The sequence below is a fragment of the Mixophyes fleayi genome, chromosome 1 (assembly GCF_038048845.1).
Source record: "Mixophyes fleayi isolate aMixFle1 chromosome 1, aMixFle1.hap1, whole genome shotgun sequence".
Taxonomy (NCBI): Eukaryota; Metazoa; Chordata; class Amphibia; order Anura; family Limnodynastidae; genus Mixophyes; species Mixophyes fleayi.
This window is the reverse complement of record NC_134402.1, coordinates 62,664,743-62,687,866: the sequence shown is the minus strand read 5'-3', so window position 1 is coordinate 62,687,866 and position 23,124 is coordinate 62,664,743. Positions and strand designations below refer to the sequence as shown.

Here is a 23,124-nt window from a genome sequence, read left to right as displayed (position 1 = left end):
GTAGGAGAAGTGACAGTATGGCATTCATTTGTATACATCCCTACTTCTACCACTGTCCTGGATACATTAAATACAATTGTGACCTGGATATGGAGAAAATGTATAAAGTATTTAAATTACAAACATGCTTATATTGCAAGTGCCAGTAGTTTTGTAGTATATCAGAAATAAGTGAATTTTTTGCACTTGACTAAATCTGTGCATCTAATGTGGAAAATTATGTGGACATATGAAAAACGGAGATTTTTTGGGGGGGAATTATTATTGGGACACGCTGAGAATGGAGATTGAGCATATTGAGGCATTCCTAATTAAGTGGCTATACACACATTTTAAACCACTTTAGAAGCAGTCATTAATTTAGATGGAACATCTTTTCTTCTCAATCTAGATGCGTTAAACACAGTAAGGACATTAATATGCACAGGTAAACCAATGTACATATTAAGTAAACACGTAGAATCATGATACTTCAATTAAAGTCCCCTTACATTAATGAGTTATATTAGACCTAAATGCTCCTCAAGCAAGCAGTATTTTACACAGGGTAAAACCTTTTCATTAATGAAGGCTGTGGTCCAAACATGAGTAGTCAGTAAGTATATTGAGAATTCAAGGTGGGGCCCCCCTACAGAGAGAATAAATCACCATTAATCATCATACACTTTATTACAGTACAATTAAGCATCAAAGGACTGATTCATTAAGGATCTTAACTTGAGAAACTTCTTATTTCAGTCTCCTGGACAAAACCATGTTACAATGTAAGGGGTGCAAATTAGTATTCTGTTTTGCACATAAGTTGAATACTGACTGTTTTTTCATGTAGCACACAAATACTTGATAGCTTATTTGTACACTGAAATTTAAAGTTGATATTTGTGTGCTACATGAAAAAACAGTCAGTATTTAACTTATGTGCAAAACAGAATACTAATTTGCACCCCTTGCATTGTAACATGGTTTTGTCCAGGAGACTTAAATAAGAAGTATCTCAAGTTAAGATCCTTAATGAATCAGGCAACAAAGTTTTTAAAGGAAATACATTGTTGTTCACAATTTAAAATACAAAATAGCAATCCCTCAATATCTCACGCATACTTAGTGCAGTACTTACAGCACAGGCTGGTTCTGAGACCATAATTTATACAGCTACCAGCAGTACTTCATCGTTCATGGATGACAGACCGTTCCTGATAGGCTGGCTGTCTGTTGAGTAGGCGGGATTACTGCACATTAACCCATTTCGCTTTATGAGCAATCCGCTGCATCTCTGTGGGATTTCTGTTTCTCCCTATGAATTGCATCATATCAAGAGCAAAAGAAGGTTGAAAGTAAGTATTTATTATTACCACTGCATTACAGACAAAAATAGGAGGATCATATTATACAAAATAATAATGCAGGCAATATAATTATATCTTATGTAATATTAGGGCACACAATAAATTATTATTTATTAGAAGGGGGTACAATAAATTGTTGTTTAATAGAAAAGGGCACAGTCATGTATTATTTAATAGAAGGTGGTACAAGATTTATTTTATTTCCCTGGTACCTACCTTCCAGGGTTACCAGGAGGGGTCTAGTGCTACATAGAATTGGGCCGGGCTTAGGTATAGGGGCTTGAAAGTTTGTTTACCCCCTTCTAGAGTACCAGGCCCAATACTGAGTAGCACTGGGCCCCTCCTTGTTTCCCTTTCACAAAGCTCCCATTTTAAGTTAAAGGGGCTGTCCACCTTCATATTACTTTAACTTAATGGCTTATACTCCTGCGACTTTTATTGATTATTTTACGTTTTTTTTTTATAGCCCCTTTTTACTTTTCAGGTGTGTGTTTATATCATCTGGGAAATGACACAAAGCTGCAGTCTGGTTACAAATGTAAGAGAGCAGAGCTGTAACCCATGCCAACACAAATAAACAACTTTTCCTGGTGATATAAACACATGGTTGTAAAGCATAGAAAGATAAAGCAGTGTCTTTAATTGTAGGCAGGCGTAGAGAAACATAGCCCAGGGCAATAAGAACAAACAACTGTGCCTAGTGGCAAACATATGTGTGGCTGGAAAGTACGATAACAAGGAGGAAGACGAAAAGCTAAAGCTAAGATGTTGAGCCCTTTAATATAGGGACAAAATAATTAAGATGTCTTGTAAAACAAGTGTAACACATACTACTACCTCTCTGTTTCTTTAAAAGTTTAGTTAAGTATATTTTCTTGTTTACACTCATAATAAATGGAAAGTGTAGATAAAATGTCATTGTGACATTTCCCTTGCTAACAAATGAAAGTTGTGGGAAACTTGTGCAGGTATTGTGAACTGAAGGCAATAACTTGTGCGTTCATATCAACAAAGCATGCAAGATTGCTGTATTTATTTATTATTACCATTAATTTATATAGCGCCACTAATTCCACAGCGCTGTACAGAGCACTCACTCACATCAGTCCCTGCCCCATTGGGGCTTATAGTCTAAATTCCCTAACATACACACACACAGACAGACTCGGGTTGTTGGAGTGTGGGAGGAAACCGGAACACCCAGAGGAAACCAACGCAAACACAGGGAGAACATACAAACTCCTCACAGATAAGGCCCTGGTCGGGAATTGAACTCATGACCCCAGTGCTGTAAGGCAGAAGTGCTAACCACTAAGCCACCGTGCTGTATCTGTGGTGTGTGTTTTGCAATTAACATTACATTATAATAAATGTGTTACCTTTTCATACTATGTTCACTTGTCTGAGAAAGACGCAAAGAAAATCACCTGTAGTGAGAAGTGGTACAGTATTTTCCTGTCCATTAGCGGAACCAGGGCCTGATCTAATAGGCTGACTAGGCTACAGCTTACTGTGCAAGGCTTTTGGGGAGTGCAAAATTTTGGGGTGTGAAAAATTGTGAAAGGGAGAGGAATAAACTGAAATTAATTTTGAGATGTAAGAGAATAGTGGTTCTCCAAAGTATCAAGAAAACATGAAAAAAAAAAAAGTCTAAGGGGTAAATGTATTAATCTCCGGATTCTTGAACTCCCAGGAGTTCGGCGTCTTCAGCGCTTAAATTTAAAGCGGCGCTGCCTTATAAAGGGACACTTCCCTTTATAAGGCAGCGCCGCTTTAAATTTAAGCGCTGAAGACGCCGAACTCCCGGGAGTTCAAGAATCCGGAGATTAATACATTTACCCCTAAATGTCATAATCTTTTAATCTTGACATATTTTCATTGTAAAGGCTGCAGACAATAAGTCATCCTTGGTGCAGGCGCATGAGGATAAGCTAGTAGGAGGGACTAGGATGGCGACAGGCGCAGGCGTGGCCCCCAGCTTCACATCTTCCTCCTCCGTGGTGCTTGTTCATGTCCCCGTTCCACTACACAGTCCTGATTTTATTGAAAATGAAATGTGGGACAAAGATTGCCATGACTCTTTTAAAAAACCAAGTGGTGCTGAATTTCAAAACCACAGGAGCATAAACATTGGTGAGGGTTTGAAGGAAGACAGATTTTAAATTAAGGACAGGTTCATTTGTACCTACAGTGTATTAGCTTGGTGTGGAAGGTGAGGGGGCGCTACGAGCGTACTAGTCTCGGGGGGCCTGAACCCTTAATCAGGCCTTGGTTGATCCTAATCCAGAAAGCTGACACATTTTTCTTTAGGTATTCTAATAATAGAGAAAATTTTTTAGGGTTAATGAATAACTACTGAAACTTTCACATGGCCAAAGAAAACCCATTGGACATTTATGTGAAGCAAAGCTCTGTTTTTGTTCATTCATTTGAGGAAATAAGGCATGTTTATACTGAGCAGGTGAGGACAGATCATCTATGGAATGAATAAGGGGTGAAGATGCTGGTTGTATCTGGAAGATAGCATAAAATGAGTTTACATCATCATCGTCAGCATTAACATTTATTTATATAGCGCAAGCAAAATTCCGCATACTTGCCAACTTCTTGTATTTGGCTTGCGGGAGCTACCAGTTGGAGGTGGGCGTGTGGGGGACGGGGACCCGAAAATTGCGTCATTGCCAAATGCCGCAATTCCCGGAGAATCGCTGCATTTTGGACCAAAATCTGCCCACTTCACTAGGAAGTGGACAGATGCGGGAGATTGCCATAGACGTCCAGGAGACCCATCCCGAATCTGGGAGTCTCCCGGATATTGCGGGAGAGTTGGCAAGTATGAAATTCCGTAGCACTTTACAATTGGGATAAAACTAGTTCTAATCTTCTGTGCTTTCAGGGAAGTGGAGGCGATGTTATTATAACTTCCTGCTACCATCTAATTTGCATTTTGAAGGTTGGGGCACCATACAGTATGGAACTTGGAAAAGAAAGACATGATTAATATTATAAATGTACACATGGAGGGCCTGAGTCATTAAGGCAAAAAAGGAGTAAAGGTTCTCTGGGACAAACCATGTTACAATACAAGGGGTGCAAATAAGTTTATTATTTTGCACATAAGTTAAATACTAGCTGTTTTTTCATCTAACACACAGACACATTATAGCTTTATTGTCACACTGAAATTTAAAGTTGATCTAGGACATGCCCTACCCAAACTATAAATATGTCCCCACATTTGAAATTTACCTCCCCCTCCAATGCAACATGGTTTTGCCCAGGTGCAAATGTTACTCCTTTTTTATGCTTTGCTCTCCTTAATGACTCAGGCCCGGAGTATTTAGTTTACATTGAATTTACACTTCATTTATAAGTGTATTCTCATCACAGCAATGCAAACTTTAAAGTGCACCTTGTATATTAATAATTTTGATTCGTAAAAGCAGTTGTGTATTCTAATTCTGAAGCAGGTTGTCAGTCAGTACATGGTCAGTGTTGGCTGATCTAAACCGGTCCTGCAACAACTCAAGAAATCCTGGCATCCTTCAGTGTGCACTTTACAATGTGAATTATCTCTTCTTACTTACCTGAAACACATCACATCTTGCTTTCACTTTCAAAGTTCCTTAAATATGTCCAATGCACATTCTGTCTGCAACAACTCAACTTCATTCATGATTTCTTCCTCTAAAACAACCTCAACCGTCTGACAGTAGTAGAAACTTACATACGCCTGGGACAAATGCTATATTTTTACTAGCTCACGCAATCAGACACTGCCTGTAGCTCTTTCACACGATGGTCTCCCTCTTTTCATCCAAACCTCCAGGCCTGGAACTCTCTCCCCAAATCTACATTCCCCTGTCCTGATCTGGCACCTTTTCTTTATTTGGTCCCAAAAATGAAGATGAAATATCTATTATTTTCCTCCCACTCAACTACCTGTCCACTTGACCCTATCCCCTTACAAATCAGGTGAACGCTGTCTCCTGTGCTCATTGCAGCCTTAACTATCTTATGTAATCTCTCTTCACTGGTATATTACCATCAGTATTCAAGCCTGAAACTATTACTCCTTTTTATAAAAACTCCACCTGTGACCCACACTCTATCTCAGATTACCATCCAGTCTCTCAACTCCCTTCTCCAAGCTTCTTGAGACGCTCACCTATAATCTGAAAGCCATCTATTTACTTCTAATTCTCCTGGACCTCTCTGCTACATGTTATACTGGTGACCACTCACTTCTCACTAAAACACTGCATTTCCTATATTTTTTGGAAACTAATAAGCGTCATTGGATTTCAGTATCACCTCTATGTGGATGATACCCATCCTATCTGGATATTTAATATCTGGCCTGTGATACTGAATGCCTTCAGACATTTCATCTTGGAAGTCCTTTCACCACCTCAAACTTAAGGGTCTATTTATTAGGCTGTGATGTGCCAAAAATCAGGAGAAAACAGTTGATTTCTCCAGAGAATGGCCATCACAGCTCTTCTATCAAGGGGTTAAAGCAGGATAAATCAGAGATATCTCCCACCTTAAGTTGTCTAATGCTGGTCAATACAGCATACAATGATATTTCCCTTTGCATTCTGCTCCCCAAACCAAATCAGTCACTGGATCGTACGGCCCCCACTAAGCCATTTTTCCTTAGCAATCTGTCTGGACCAATATGCAATATGTTGCCATTAGCTGTATGTATATCGTGTACTCCTATATATTGTAAGCTTGCAAACAAGACCCTTTTACCTCTTTGTCTCTTTGTTAATACCCAGCCTTGTATTATTACCGTGCTTGTTCCTTATTGTAAAGCACTGTAGAGTATGTTTGCACTATATAATAAAATGTTGATTTATAGATTGTCTGAACTGCTTAATAGAACAACAGAGCAAGAGAGCAGGTTCTGAGTGCACAGTATGCAGTATGTCACTGTACGTCATTGTCACATTTTTATTATCAGGAAGTAGAATTGAATTTTGTAAATTCATCAGTTGTGAGCAGCGAAATCTTTTAAAATCACCCTGGAATGTACAATATGTTAATGTTGTGCACAAATACTAAAGATGACCCTAAGATGGACGTTTTATGAGCATAAAAGACATTCAATGTGTCCTGAATTTACTGGAACTTGGCTGTCACTGTCAGCTTCAGATTCCTGGTGGTAAATGTATCAAGCTGCGAGTTTTCAGCGGGTTTGAAAAAGTGGAGATGTTGCCTATAGCAACCAATCAGATTCTAGTTTTTATTTTGTAGAATGCACTAAATAAATAACCAGATTCTGATTGGTTGCCATATCATCATCATCATTTATTTATATAGCGCCACTAATTCCGCCACGCTGTACAGAGAACTCACCCACATCAGTCCCTGCCCCATTGGAGCTTACAGTCTAAATTCCCTAACATACAGAGAGAGAGAGAGACAGACTAGGTTCAATTTTTTAATAGCAGCCAATTAACCTACCAGTATGTTTTTGGAGTGTGGGAAAAAATTGGAGCACTAGAGGAAACCCACGCAAACACGGGGAGAACATACAACTCCACACAGATAAGGTCTTGGTTGAGAATCGAACTCATGACCCCACGGCTGTGAGGCAGAAGCGCTAACCACTAAGCCACCATGCTGCCCCATCTTCACTTTTCAAACCTGCCAGAAACTCGCAGCTTAATGCAGTTACCCCCTGTAGTGTAACTGGGAGCTGTTTGTTCCCCACTGCTGGTGACGTCATTATGATAATTTGTGCTGCACTGTAGTATTATACAGGAACCTGCAATATTGATCTATTTCTAGCTGGCATGCCATATTAGCATTAGATCACAATTACAAATGGTATTTAAATGCTGGGGTGAATGGGAGATTTGGACCAGGTATCTCTGCACCTTTGCCCTAAAATTATAAAAAATAGTCAGAAGAATACAGTTAGAAACTCATGTGTAGCAATCTCTGGCGTTGCAAGACGTAGCAGTGAGATGTCAGAGAGACAGATGGACTCTGAAGGCTTAATGTCAAGGAGAGAATAGCTGCAGCAGCAGACTGTGGTCAAATAATAATCAGAGGTCAGGATTCCAGAGTTCTGTGTGGTCTGTAAATAAGCCGTGGTCAGCAACAGGAGCTCAGTCATGGTATAGGCACATTCAGGATCAAAGTACAATCATTTGGCACTAACTGAATGCTAGAAGCTCAATATGCCCTGTTGGATGCAATAGGTCATTGCAGCTGAAGATAGACAGAGCAGTGACTCACTAAGCATGCACAAGATCTTTGTTTCTGAATATAGTTTGTTCTAGGATGCTCAGGGTGTTCCAAGAATTACTCAAAAATCCTGACATCCTCTCTTCCTCCAACTAGAATAATAATAAAACATTAAAGATAAATAAAATCACTTAGTGTCCAATAATCTGATATAAAATCTGACATTGATTTTTATTGGTACTATGGTTTTTCATGTTGACAACGAATTTGGTTATCTTGCAATCACCTAATACATACCTTTAATAACTTGAAAAACCTAAACATACATTACCTTGTTTTAAAAGAAATCAAACCCTATGTTTATTTTGCTTTTTTTCTAATGTGAAATATATGAATCATCATCATGTGTTTACTTACAAATGTATAAAGATGTTTTCTAATTCTATAAATGTGTTAATAAATAATATGATAATGCTACAATTTATACTCATCATGTCACCATAGCACCACATCATTCTACCATATAGCCTTATAATGCCACAATTTAGCCTCACAATGCCAAACTATTGCCTTAAAGCCTCATAGAACACATAGCATCATAGTGGCATCATATATACTAATATCTATATTATGGCGATATATGGCATCATAAAACCTCCATATGCATCATCCTAGCACCATATTACCTCACCAGGCTTTCCATATAACCTACACCATAATACCATATATATCTGCCATCATGCTTTTTATAATCACCATATGACTTTATACTCACCTTAAAGTTAATAAGGAACCAGCACCCACTACCCACATATTCCTGTGTTCTTAATTCTTATTTAAAATATTCCTCAAATTGTATTGCTCCATTTTGAATCACTTCTCTGCCTTTTGGCTAAGCTCTAGTGTAGATACCCATGTATGAAGTGGGTTTAAAGGCACCCACTGTACGCGATGGGCCATCACCTGCTCCTCTGGCCAAGAGGCTGGTCACTTGTAGCCCAAAGTGCTATGTGCCCCTCAGTGCTGTCCTAGGCAGGGGTGCCTGAATATGTACTTGGTGATAGAGCCACCTCTTGCACAGAGTAAGGCACTTTGCACTTTTGATTTTAAGCGGCACCACTTTTCCTTTGCCCTAGCCTCTTGGCGGGGGTAAGGGCAGTTTTGTATATGCGTGGCTGAGAGGGTGGGACCTTATTTAATTAGTACTATTTATTTAAAGATCACTTGCACCACACTGAACACCTTTTTGCACTTATTTTTTGTGTTTGTATGTGGCACATTTTGTTTTTTGGAGTTTGGGATTATGGGCGACCCTCCATCCTAGTCATTGGAGGCTCCCTCCTTCATCCTATCTCTGGAGAAAGAGGCTTAGCCTTGCAGTGGAAGTGGTCCTGAAATCCCCTGTCCCTTCAGAATCCTTTTGGCTCTTGTGGTCGGGGATGTCCAGGGACCCTACTTAGCTTCGGAAAAGGGGAGCCAAAAGACCCTTGTCCCTCTCTGTGGCCTTCTGGCTCCTGGGGAATGGAGAGGAATGGGGACCTTTCACTTTAGGGAACAATCCCAAAGTCCCAAACCCCCAGCACTGCCCATGGAGTTTTAAAATAATTATTTTCGGTTTCTCAGTTTAGCATGATTTTAATATTTTTCAATACTTCCTTTTTAACTTTGAAAACATCCTGTGAGCATCTATAAGTCTACAGTGTTCATTTGATCAGCATCTTTTACTGTGTACCAGGGTAGATAGATTACAAATACCTATTTGCTGGTTAGAAATGGTTTCATAATATGCATAATCAAGTAGAAAGCCTCAGTGTATCTCTACTGTACATACAGCAGAGAGAAGTTGACTGTTAAACAGAGAACAAATAGGGAGAAATGTAAGGTTCAGCTTGCGGAGGATGACAATACGTATGTGTTCTCTAGTCGGTATGAATGTAAAGGAAACATCAGATATACTGTCTGGTTTGTCAGCCACAAAAGCTCAGTCTTATCAAACTTAATCTCATAATCTTATAACCAGAAACATTTTGATAACATGGGATCCGTAATTTTGGTAACAGTGGAAATGAGGTCAGAGATAAAATTAAATTATCTTATAGATATTAAAGTTTAGCAAAATAGCTCCAAATACAGTGTCTACTTTTGGGGGAGGGTTATTGCAGATTTCGGGGGCAAAGAAGGCAACTGCCTGTGACCCAGACCATCTTGGGGACTTCAAACACATGACTGAACTGATTTTATTCAACAATTTATGTTTTTTTAGTTAAACTCCACTTTCCCAAGCATTCTGCTTACAGGACAGAATGCTCGGAAGCATCCATGAGTCCATGTCATTCAGATGGGTTATTCTGTAAACTGACAAGTAGTATGGTTTACTACTTGTAACTCAGTTACAAGAAGACAGTGTATTACAGGAATGCAGTATCTTTGTAACCCTCAAAGTGTACCTTATTTGTTTTTTGCTAATGATTTGCACATTATTAATTCACCAATTTTAACATAGTGTCACGACTGTTAGTGGGTGTATGACTGGTAGAAGGTACCTGCTGTTGTTGGCGCAACTCAGAGGAAGGCGCGGAGTCTAACGTGCCCCTGGTATTCACCAGGAACCCCCGCAAGGAAGTATGGACTCCGCTGCAGGGACACGCAGGTCGCGGTCCTTCCTAGAGTCCACAGCGAGATACAAGGGGGTGTCAGACAGGCCGGTTCAGCAACGTTCAGGTAGAGGAGGTACAAAAGGGAAATCCAGAAGAATGGTGAGGCAAGCCGAGTCGGTAATCTTCAGGGAGCGCAGTACAAAGGCAGAATCCAGATAGGGGTGGTCAAACGGTCCGGGTCAAAAGGGTCACAGGCAGCACGAGGAAGGTCAGGAACAATAGCAACTGGTACACAGAAACGCTGGAGGCAGGAAGACCTGATACTCTGGCACTGACTAGAGGACAGGAAGGGGTTTAAATAATGTGAGGATCCAATCAGCTTCAGCGCTGAGCGCTGTCATGCCTGCCGACGGGAATACATAGCGTCCCGTTGCCTAGCAACGGGGCGCGTCATACTGCGGGGGAAATGGATGGCAGGGGGAATCCGGAAATGACGCGTCTGGTTGCCTAGCAACCAGACGCGCGATCACGCAGTCAGGCGGCCGTGCGGACGGCGCCTGACACATAGATCTGCAAGCTGCCCTAATTCTACTTATTCAATAGATTTCTAACAATCTTATACTGTGATTTAGCATACATGGTTTGGGGGGGTGTGGATGTATTTTTCTTTCACAGCTAACAACAGCTGCCAGGGTTTGGCTGCAAGTGAGACTGATCAAACAGAGCCCCTAAAGAGACCTCCTCTATAAGTACCAGGTCACCTGTCAGTCAAGCTGGGGGGAGAAGGGCACTTAAAGTATTTAAACCTGTTGTGTTGTTTTGTGCAGTGCGACCGATGCCAAGCTTGTTGATGTCTTGCCAGAGCTAGGGTTTCCTGGTGTCATCCTGACAAAAGTGTGCTGTGTTATTGCTGATGTGTACAATAAGAAGCAGCGTTTATTCACGGAAGTTGTTGTGTCTATCATCTGTCGGGTGTTAGTGTGGCAATATATACACCGATCAGCCACAATGGTAAAACCACCTACCTAATATTATATAGGTCACCCTCGTGCTGCCAAAACAGCTCTGACCCGTCGAGGCATGGACTCCACAAGACCTCTGAAGGTCTCCTGCCATATCTGGCACCAAGACGTTTTTTCCGCAGATCCTTTAAGACCTGTAAGTTGTGACGTGGGGCCTCCATGGCTCGGACTTCAAAACCTTGAACTCTTTGTCATATTTCTCAAACTATTCCTGAACAAGTTACAACAATACATAAGTATACAACAACAATAAATAAGTATTGTGGAATAGACATATCATTTTTTTCTATTTTAAAACTTAAAATAGTAGGAGAATGAACTTAAAAAGTATAACAAGTGGACAAAAGGGATGGGAAGAAGGGGACAATAGGGAGAGGTGTCCTGTACTCTTGAAAAGTCAGTAAAATAAGTAGATAAAAGCAAGGAATATCCATAGGCCGCACTAAGAAATGTTAGAGATGATTAGAGCTATATAAAGTAACCTCTGTATGTGTCTGATTCTTTAAAAGTTAGCCAGATAAGCCAGGAAGTGGTAAATTCAGCATTTCTGCCAGTTGATGTTTTCCATTGACATATAGAAGTCTAGTCTATGGACCTGATCCTTAACCGATGGGGAGATAGAGTAGTTCCGTTTAAACGGGATAACCGCCTTTGACACGTTATTGAAATACTTTAGGAGACATTTCTTATCTGAAGAAATTGAAGTGTTAATCATATTTAAAATCCAGAAATCTGAAGCCTTTGGCACCTTCTCTCCCAGTATCTCTTTAGAAATTTTAATCACCTCCCTCCATGGTTGGAGCTTGAGCATCTTCACCACATATGCCAGGGATCTCCTATTGAACTTTCACAGCGCCAACATTTATCTGAGAATCTAGGAAACATCTTACTAGGTACATTGGGATATCTATACTATCTAGTAATCACCTTATACTGAGTCTCCAAAATTGACACAATACTTGATGAGGCTTGGCTGAGCTGGAATGATTTTCCTCATAGTTGAGCTACTAGTTGTATCTACAAGTCTCACTCCCATGCCTGAATGAATCTGGGAGAATTCTTAAGCATGTGAGGTGTTAGACATGGAGGAAAATCCTTGTTATGTATGAGAGAAATCAGGGGAGATACTGGTGAAGAAATGTGTTCAAAGCGTCTCAACTTTTCCCATTAAGCCAGAGTCGGTCAATAGTGGTGTCTGTTTTAGTAGGCAGAGATGGGCAGCAATTTATTTCGGCCTAGTGAGATATTGGTCTTCCACAGCGGCCCACTGCTTAGTACACCAGGGAGCGTCTACTCCATAACGCTGTAAAGATGAACAGCCTGGTAATAAGCTGAGAAATTTGGCAACTGTTGTCCCCTGAATGTTTACACCTATAAAGTATATCATGTCAGAAACGGGGCTTTCGCCTATTCCAGACAAAATCCCTGACGACAGCGTGAATATCTTTAAACAATTTATTAGGGATGTGGATTGACAGGATCTGGATAAGGTAAAGTATTTTTGGTAAATATTAATTTGAATTTTGTTGACCCTTCCTATTATGGTGAGATTAGTTGCTCGCTATTTCGTACGATCCAGTTGTACGCCCACCAATTTGGTGGAGGAGATAGTGTTGGTTATTTGTATCTCTGGTTAGATGGGCAGACAAGTATTTAATTTGGGAACCATTACTAGGATTGTACTTTCAGCTATATTGATATTGAGCATGGCGGATTTAGTGTAATTGATTTTAAATTCAATAGCTTCCCCTCTTTGTTTTAATAATCAGCCAACCCTTCACTAAGCTGGCACCACTGCAATGTATTTAGAATGCAACTTCTAGACCAATCATTTTACTATTATTAATGCTTTACAAGTCACTGCACTGGCTGCCTGATTTCTCCAGAGTTTAATTCTGGATTTCACCGTTTAGGTCCATAACCCCAACCCATCTCTCCACTTGCATCTCTAGATCTTCCTACCCAAAGGTTGCAGTTGTCATCATTATTTATAGCAACTTCCTAATTGCGTCTTCAATACTTCTCCTATGCTTCTTGTATAGTCTAGAAGGTTCTTCCTTTTTCTATCAGACTGTCTCCAAACATTCAGTTCCCACTGCAATGTGTCACCCTCAGAGGACTACGTCTCCTCCTCAAACAGACTAGAGGACTTGCTGTAACTGCTGCAACACCTTTATCACAATTTTGTGTGCTGAGCTCACATCTGCAATCATGAGATACGCAAGTCATTGGTATAAGGTGCCTGAATAAGATAGTTATTGAGGTGCTAAGTTGAATAAACTGTTACTATTCACTTTCCTCGGTGAATATTTATTCTTTGCTCTGAAATAGTTTTCCGTTTTATCAGACTCCCTCTACTCCACAGTGGCACAGTGGTTAACATTACTGCCTCGCAGCACTGGGGTCATGAGTTTGATTGGAACCAAGGCCCTATCTGTATGGAGGTTGTATGTTTTCCCTTTGTTTGCGTGGGTTTCTTCCAGGTACTCAGGATTTCTCCCACAGTCCAAAAATGTTCTGTTAGGTTAATTGGCTTCTGACAAAGTGGACCCTAGTTTGTGTGTGTGTGTGTGTGTGTGTGTGTGTGAAACAGTCTGCAGACAGTGTCGGTGCAAGTGAGATTCTGCTGTTCAATTACAATGTTAAGAGCTTATCTTTATTATTTGATTGTATGGCATCACAGATTCCATAGAGCCTGATATAGTTGGTGTGAGTGACCTACATAAGCACAGGAAGCATAATAACTGGTATGTGGGTACAAATGATCATGGATGCAATTAACAGAACAAATCACATGGCATACAGAAAAATTGACAGGGGACATACGAGGTAGACAGACAGATGAGAGAGGACCCGGCCTGTGAAAACTTACATTCTAGAAGACAGTGAAGAAACTCAGTAGGGATAGTTTAGTTTTGGGTATGGTATACGTGATGAGGCGCTTTGGAGAGTAATGAGCGTAGTAGAAGTACATAGTGGTGGAGTGGCTTACTAAGGTAACAAGCATAGTGGTGGCAGGCAGATCTGGAGGAGTCAGACAGAGAGAAGGTAGTGAACTCATTTAGTGGAGTGGAGTCCTATTGCATTGCATTGGTTCACTGTATGTTCTTGTAGGGCTCCCGGGGGTTAGATGTTCCTGTAGGGCTCCTGGGGACTGGATGTTCCTGTAGGGCTCCCAGGGGTTGGATGTTCTTGTAGGGCTCCCAGTGGCTGTATTTTCCTGTAGGGCTCCCGGGAGCTGTATGTTCCTGTAGGGCTCCCAGGGGTTGGATGTTCCTGTAGGGCTCCCAGGGGCTGGATGATTCTGTAGGGCTCCCAGGGGCTGGATGTCCCTGTAGGGCTCCCGGTGGTTGGATGTTCTTGTAGGGCTCCCAGGGGTTGGATGTTCCTGTAGGGCTCCCAGGGGCTGGATGTTCCTGTAGGGCTCCCGGTGGTTGGATGTTCCTGTAGGGCTCCCAGGGGTTGGATGTTCCTGTAGGGCTCTCGGGAGCTGTATGTTCCTGTAGGGCTCCCAGGGGTTGGATGTTCCTGTAGGGCACCTGGTGGTTGGATGTCCCTGTAGGGCTCCCAGGGGTTGGATGTTCCTGTAGGGCTCCCGGTGGTTGGATGTTCCTGTAGGGCTCCCGGTGGTTGGATGTTCCTGTAGGGCTCCCAGGGGTTGGATGTTCCTGTAGGGCTCCCAGGGGCTGGATGTTCTTGTAGGTCTCCCAGTGGCTGTATTTTCCTGTAGGGCTCCCAGGGGCTGTATTTTCCCGTAGGGCTCCCAGGGGCTGGATGTTCCTGTAGGGCAACCAGGGGCTGGATGTTCCTGTAGGGCTCCCGGTGGTTGGATGTTCTTGTAGGGGTCCCAGGGGTTGGATGTTCCTGTAGGGCTCCCGGGAGCTGTATGTTCCTGTAGGGCTCCCGGGGGCTGTATGTTCCTGTAGGGTCCCGGGAGCTGGATGTTCTTGTAGGTCTCCCAGTGACTGTAGTTTCCTGTAGGGCTCCCAGGGGCTGGATGTTTCTCTAGGGCTCCCGGGAGTTGGATGTTCCTGTAGGGCTGCCGGGAGGCCGGATGTTGTGTTCCATTTTGAAGCAGTACATTGATGGGCTCTTGTAATTTTAGTATTGTTCTGCTGTTCTTAGCAATTCAGGGCAGAGGAATCACAACATTTTTGAAGCCTGTTTTTGGCTTTAAACATAGCCATAGTCTTATTGAGAATTACTTTTCAGAAGTAGAATTTGTTATAGACAGATGCCCTGTATATTGTAACTCATCCTGGGCTATGAAAAGTGAACCTCTGGTTATGTAACCAAAAAAAGGATTCTAAATACAAAAAGTGATGACTACAAGAACCATGAACAGTATCTCTATGATGAGTGAAGTTCCACTTAGATCAAAGGAGTCTGACTAAGAAAATCATATCATTATTCAATGCATACACTACTAAATTACTTTAGCAATAAAAGTAATTGAAATGTACATGCAAAAAAGCAATATTTGCATGTTCATTACCATATACATTGTAATCCTTGTGAAATGCAATATGAAATAGGAACTATGTATATCAGTCCATTCATCAAAGTTCTAATTCTAAGAATGGTTTTATACATTATTTTCAGAAATTGTATTTTACGCAACCTTTGTAAATACCCATGTATTCCTAAATAATAGCTTGCAGGGAAATATTTAAAAACATATATGGTGAAAAGTGCAAAAAGAAGAAACTGTTTTAAAATGGTAGATACACTACATGCCTCGCTATGTAGTGTAATATCTTATCAAATGTAATATCACAATTCTTTATTGTTGTTTGAATCTTTATTATTTGTACTCAATAAAAATTTATGTCCAACCACCTTGAGTGTCTTATATAAGTGAGCGCTAACCGTGTCTTGTAATGTGCAGAAATATATATTTTGTATAGTAAAGATATACTGCTGGCTCACTGAAACGAGGCAGACTAGTGCCACCTAATTTGGTGATTGAGTCATGATAAACAATCAGTATTTAACTTATGTGCAAAACAGAATACTAATTTGCACCCCTTGCATTGTAACATGGTTTTGTCCAGGAGACTGAAATAAGACGTTTCTTGAGTTAAGATCCTTAATGAATCAAGCCCATGATTCTTATCTATGTAGAAGTACAGATTGGCCAATAGGATCATTATCTTTGGTTTATTATATTTAAACAAATATTTTGCTGTTAATGGCTTGAGGATTTGTTATGCCCATTAAACACTATGGTTATAAATACAGTAATTATTATCAGCTACTGTTATTACTGCTATTTCAGTGATCATTTAACATATCTATAAGAATTATCTGTAGTTATCAAATGCAGCCAGTGATAACAGCTGTTTTTAAGATAACGCTGAGAAACTGCTGTCGAATCGGCAATAAAACCTTAGATCTGGAATGAGAGTAATCTATCCCCCTAGAGCTAGGTGGTTCCTCCACACTTACTATCTGACTAAATAAAAACTGCAACAACGATAAAGAATTGTAACATTACATTTGATAAGATATTACACTACATAGCGAGGCATGGCGGTGTATCTACCATTTTAAAACGCAGTTTGTTCTTTTTGCACTTTTTCAGCATATATGTTTTTAAATTATTCCCTACAAGCTATAATTTAGGAATACATGGGAATTTTGTTTTAAAAACGCTACTAAAGGATTAAGTTTTAGTGGCATTATTTACTAATTCACAGAGTGCCCCATAATGAATATATTCTCTCTTCTTCTGAGTTCTAGTATATGTATTCTCAAATGTTCCGGGTACCCCACCCGATTGCTAGCATTGTTCCTGTTTTCCGTCATATTTCTGAATATTTTTTTAGGTTTTGGCACACTTATTGTTGCAGGTATTGCTTTTATATAGGGATTGGCACCCCTAAGATAAGTAGTGACAGTAGGTCCTTATATTATATAGTGTGAGCGCCTGAGAGATTTTTTTTATTGTTCTTATGTGAGATTAATGAAATAGAGATTATGGGGTATATTTACTAAACTGCGAGTTTAGAAAAGTGGAAATGTTGCCTATAGCAACCAATCAGAATGTAGCTATCATTTATTTAGTACACTGTACAAAATGACAGCTAGAAACTGATTGGTTGCTATAGGCAACCAATCAGGTTTTCAAACCCGCAGTTTAGTAAATATACCCCTTTTCGTCGATGGATGTGATGACCTTTTGCGGTGATATTTTGCTTGTGTAAATACATACCTTCTTTATAAATTCGTTTTTTTGTGACACACCTATATTAAAATATTGTGAAAATAAAAATAGAAGCATAGAAGCAAATGTTAGATGTTAAGATACTTGTTTGCTACTTCTTTTAGCCGTCCCCATCACCACATTTATCTTATTCTTTTAACACTTGTTTCACCGATCAACCTAAATTCTTGTGACACATCCACCCACAAATACCTATTTGAGGCATTGTTATAAGCCTGAATTCTCTTTTATTCATCTTTGCAGAAAAAAAACAAGAAAGGATCTGTCGACATTACTAAAGTCAAGTGTGTGGAAGTTGTAAAGAATGGAACAGACCTGGTTCCTTGTCCAAATAAATATGCATTTCAGGTATGTTTTAACTATTTCATTGCAATGTCAGTGCACCGCTAATCCTGATCCAAAGTGTCCAGTAAGTAGAAGCAAAAATGAAGTGCAAGAGTTCTGGCCAGAACAATTAAACAGCATTATTGAAGCACAACTCATAAACTGGTAGTCAATGGTATTATCAATGGTCAAATAGCTGACCATTGATAATACCACTTTATGCCAATAAACATCACCAGCTCTTGCAATTGTTACATTTGCACTTCGATTAACGCACATCATTCATGCGCCCAGAACCTATACCTTCTATTCTACAGTTATCCTTGGAGGGTGGGGACTCCTCTCTTCTGCTATATAGGCTCTATAACGTGGCTGCACATACACTTATAAGGAAGCGCGGCATCACCCATCTCTAATTTCCATCCAGTTTTGACATTGATTTAGCATGCTTATATTGTAAGTAAGTGTAGTTGCTTGCCAACAAGTTTTGAATATATGTATCCAATATTTATTTTCACAAAGTGCCACCTTACATGTAAAGACTAAGATATCGCCTGCGGGAGTGTTGCTGTTTAGCAAGTTGAATCCATTGCGCCTGCATAGATTCCTCTGTAGGAACAACTAGAGGACTCTGGAAGTTTGATGGTAATTGGGAGGACTGCTGTTTTTGGGTGCCTTCTTGTGACCTGTCTCTTAAATGAATATCAATTTTGTTATAAGGTCGATGAGATCGTCAAATGATGCCCATATATCCTTAACCCCCAACTCGTCCTTTATGTTGCCTGTACTTACCAGAATGTGGCTGTCAATGCATTAATAATTCAGCTGAGCTCCAAAGCCAACGTATGAAGATGAATGGTGTACTGACTAACAGACGTGGTGCCCTATTTTAAGAGTAACAGACTTGCAGAGCTTATCAAACACTTTCTGAAAGGCTGCAATGAAAGCAAAATTGTCATATAGAAAGGAATACTCTTTTCCAGTAGGGGTGAGGGCCAGACAAGATTGTTGAAAGAAAAGAGGGATAGGACATATGGCACTTTGGCATGCTCTGAAACAAAGCTTCCAGGCTGAAGCTCAAACTGGATTGCATGTTGTTTGATGAAACCTCTACATGCCTGAGGATCCCAATGAATAAGGTGCCAAGTCAATGCAGAGGAAATAAACTGTCAAAGCAGCAGCTGACATGGAAGGTGCACAAACAGAAACACTAAAGATACCTGAATTGAATCCATGTGGGTCAACAATCCTGTTCGCCTACTGTTTCTCTACTTGCTCAAAAGTTCATAGCCGAAATTGGTCATCCGTATGGCTTGAGAGAACTGTTGGAGTGGGACCATTGTGTCATTTGTGGTTGCTGCTGGATCACCTGAGGTGCCAATCCTAAATGCGTGTCAGGTTTTCACCAGGAACCCCCACGAGGGGCTGATGGACGTAAAGCAAGTCATAGCTCACAGATTCACCCTGGGCAGCTGCTGACACAAGAAGGACCATCAGAGATGAGACACAAACACAGTTGGAGAGGTCATGCTGGGTAATACAGGTGGTTCAATGTCAGGATACATACTGAACTGTCAGGGATGGTCAGCTGGGTTGGAAACAGGAGCTCAAAGCAACAATTAGACAATAACCAAAAGAACCTTTTCCTCAGGCATATTACTATTTACTGAGCAATCGTTTAAATGTGATATCATTATTTTTATTTGAATACAATGCTAATGGCCGTCATGGGTTCCAGCAATGGACAATGTAGAGTAGGATAACAAGTTGGATGTATGAACTGTGCTTTACATAGAGGTCCACGGTACTCTGCTCCTTAGCTTGTATCGGCTTCTGAGTCTGTATTCTCCCGCTTACCTCCTTTGTCCTCCTCATATCATGATTCTGCCCCTGTCACATGTAGCATGCTCTTCTTCTCAAACACTTTGTGAGCAGGTTGTTCTATACCTGTCACAGGAGCTAAAGGATCAGAACCAAATGATGCTCACACTATAGCACAACATGGAAAGTAAGCTTGTCTGGAGCACATGGCTAGGGTGCTATAGAAGAATTTTTTTTGCATTCTGTTGAAATGACTGATTCACTTTAAAAGTATATATTGGGAAAATGTGTAGTACATACAGTGACAGGGGAGTCAGTGGTAGTATAGGAAAGCTATATTGACAGTTTTCCTTTAGTTAAAAAAATGTGACCTACTTTGTGTGTGCACGTTAATGTGTACTGTATGTTGGCCACCGAGGTGCCTGCCACATATACAGTATAGACACAAACAGGTTTTCATTCAATAAATATATATGTTGTCAATATTCAGTCTGACCTGCTAAGCCACACTCAGTTCAGGAATCCTAGAAGTAGCATGTGGCAAATATGTTCACAATCCTCTTACTAATTGCCTGTTTTATTCTGGTCACGCGCCTGCTGATACTGATGCTAAGGGCGGTGGCCAGGCAATAGGAACAATGTCCAATTTGGTCACTTGTCATTTCCGCCATGATTGGGGCACGTTATTGCAGTAGATAGATAACTGCACACGCAGGACAATAGCGGTGATCTGAGTTCATCTTCCTATAGCGTTCAGCAGTGTAGCCGATAATGATTCTATCAATTTCTGTTGGATTGTAATAACCCATTGTGGTGGTTTTCAAGTCATACACTGCAGTTATTGGCTGCAATATCGCAGTGCACAATTTTTTACGTTAAACAAACATAGAGTGTAAACATGGGTTTGTGGCCTTAAATGTCCTCTTGTACAATCTCACTAAATGGCAGCAAAACGCGTGGTCTCCGAGTCACCATATTTCCTTCCTTACATCCACAGGTTGTGTACGATACGAGCACACTGTACATTTTTGCACCAACCGCTGACAGTCGCTACCAGTGGGTGAAGTGTCTAAAAGACGGTGATTATCACACTTTTCTGTATATTGCAAGTATGTCATTAAAATGGTTTAGCAGTGCACTGGGTGTGTATGTATTTATTATTTAGGGCTCATTGGTGGGGTTCAGGTATTTTATGGATACATTGTGCAAGCTTTATTTAATTAGACACAAAAGGCCTGAGTCATTAAGGAGAGCAAAGCATCAAAAAGAAATACATTTGCACCTGGGCAAAACCATGTTGCATTGGAGGGGGAGGTAAATTTAAAGGGTGGGGGACAGATTTGGAGTTGGGATAGGACATGTCCTAGATCATCTTTAAATTTCAGTGTAAAAATAAAACTATCAAGTATTTGTGTGCTACATGAAAAATCAGCCAGTATTTAACATATGTGCAAAAAAGTAAACTAATTTGCACCCCTTGCACTGTAACATGGTTTGTCCCGGAGAACATTCACTCCCTTTTTTTTTCCCTTACTTTCCTTAATGACTCTGGACCATTATATACAGTAAAGAGAGACTTAAATGTTGAGTCCTTATATGTGTTGTTCTTAATCAGTAGCTTAAGGACATTGAGTTATTGATGGCACATGTAGTGTTAGCAGCCTATGTAAGATCTAGAGGTGAAGTTCTCATTCATGGACATTTTGGTACTCACTTTAGCTACATTTTCTGCCTTGTGTTCCTTTCTAGAAATAAAAAACAACAACTACATATTGTCCAAATACCATCCCCAGCTTTGGTCAGACGGTGTGTATCAGTGCTGCAGACAAACAGACAAATTGGCTCCAGGCTGTGAAGAATATAATCTCTTTGGGGATAGTAAGTCGTTTTCATTGAAGCATCTTAAACACAAACATGTACTATTTGTATGTTCATAACATCTTTCAGAAAATCCATGTACCTGCATTTAAAGAACCATCAGAACCTAAAATACAAGCTGCCTTAAATAATAAAATTCATAAATATATATGAAAAATGTCCTATACTGTGACAGAACTTGATATTTTGGACATTCTGGGCCTGATTCATTAAGGAACGTAATTGCGATACATGCCATGTTTTGCATAAAATCGCACAGCGCATACCCAGAAACAGACTATACCCAGTGAACGATGCAACATCAAATTCATCATACGTAACCGATACTTCCGACAGCCTACAATTTAAAGGGCAGAATGGGGAAGGGCCAGTGGCGTATACACGTAGTATATGTACAGTAAGGGCGTGCCAAGGTCACGCGCATGCAGCAGCGTCTGAGTCAAGCTCGGGGCATCTCTCAGGTACGTGTTTTTCTGTCGTATCCCTTGCACAAGCTACAGGTCAGTGCCGAGTGATAGTGATAGCGGACGTGTATACATGCTAGAACATGTGCTTGTAATCAAGAGCAATTGTTAAAATGCATTGTATGTACAGTATACATTAATAACATCATGATCAATTTATGTGAATAAAAAGTTTTTGTTAATGATATTTCATTAATGACTATATTATTAACAGGTGCCATAATTTTTTTTGTTCTGTTGGAACTTTATATTGAACATATGTATTGTATGTATCCTGCAGTGTGTCCGTCACAATACGACAAGTGCAGAGCGTACCTAGACCCATTTCAACAAGAGACGTTTCTTCAGATCTGCTTGTACTTGAACACGGACGTGCGGATGCCCAAATTATGTGCATTCTTAAAAAACGCACAATGTGTTCGTTTTGTGTGCCTTAATGAATCAGGCCTTCTATTTTCATTTGTTATGTAGCTATTGGTCTCTGCTATTAGCTATTTTCTGCACAAGGAGACTTAAAGCTGCCTGTAGTGTTCTTTAGTGGGAAGTCTGCTGTGTGCAGGAAATATCTCCCCTACGATAAATACATTATCTCAAATATCTTCACTTCTTATAGGCTTCTGAGACTTTGAGATTATGAGCCTGATGTAGAGCTGGACGTATTTTTCTATAAAAAAAGGAGACGTAAAATGTATTTTCGTGTGTATGCAGAGCTGCATGTATCTTACGTTACATGTGCCTCAGCATACTACCTTAAATGCATTCAGTCAGTGTCAGACTGGGACATGAATTGCCCACCGGGGGACTGCAACGTTAGGGGGTGTGGCCAGCCATAATAGAGGCAAGACCAGACACTAGAGGGGAAGGGGTCAGCCCATGAAGGACAGCTAGCACCATAGTGTAGTATATAAAGAGTACACAGTCTTGACCTGCCTCTTAGATTGGGCAGAACAGTCACTAAAAATCTGGATTGTCCCACTAGAATCAGAACATTTGACAGACCTACCTATTCCTGTCACTTTCACCACCTGTGGCTGTTAGTTTCTTTAGATGCAGCTTGTCTGGATCTTTGAATGTTGGGTGCCCTGTTTGGTAAAAAAATGGGCACATTTAGAAAATTACAACCAGCCCCAGCGTTAAATCAATAGGACCCACAATTAATACTTAGGCCTTCCTACATCCCCAACATTAAAATAATCGTATTCCCATTTAATAAATAAACCTATTTCCCTCCCTCCAAACAGCCCC

At 40.5% G+C, this 23,124-nt stretch overlaps 1 protein-coding gene across 2 annotated transcripts in view; it reads left to right on the top strand.

The window, feature by feature from the left end:
- Positions 1 to 23,124, top strand: part of TEC (tec protein tyrosine kinase) — an 83,277-nt gene that overhangs the window by 28,138 nt on the left and 32,015 nt on the right. For both annotated transcript variants that reach the window (XM_075195346.1, XM_075195352.1), the window contains 3 exons: positions 17,636 to 17,740; positions 20,535 to 20,616; positions 21,287 to 21,415. In XM_075195346.1, coding sequence (XP_075051447.1) covers positions 17,636 to 17,740; positions 20,535 to 20,616; positions 21,287 to 21,415 — 316 coding nt within the window. The remainder of the gene's footprint in view (positions 1 to 17,635; positions 17,741 to 20,534; positions 20,617 to 21,286; positions 21,416 to 23,124) is intronic.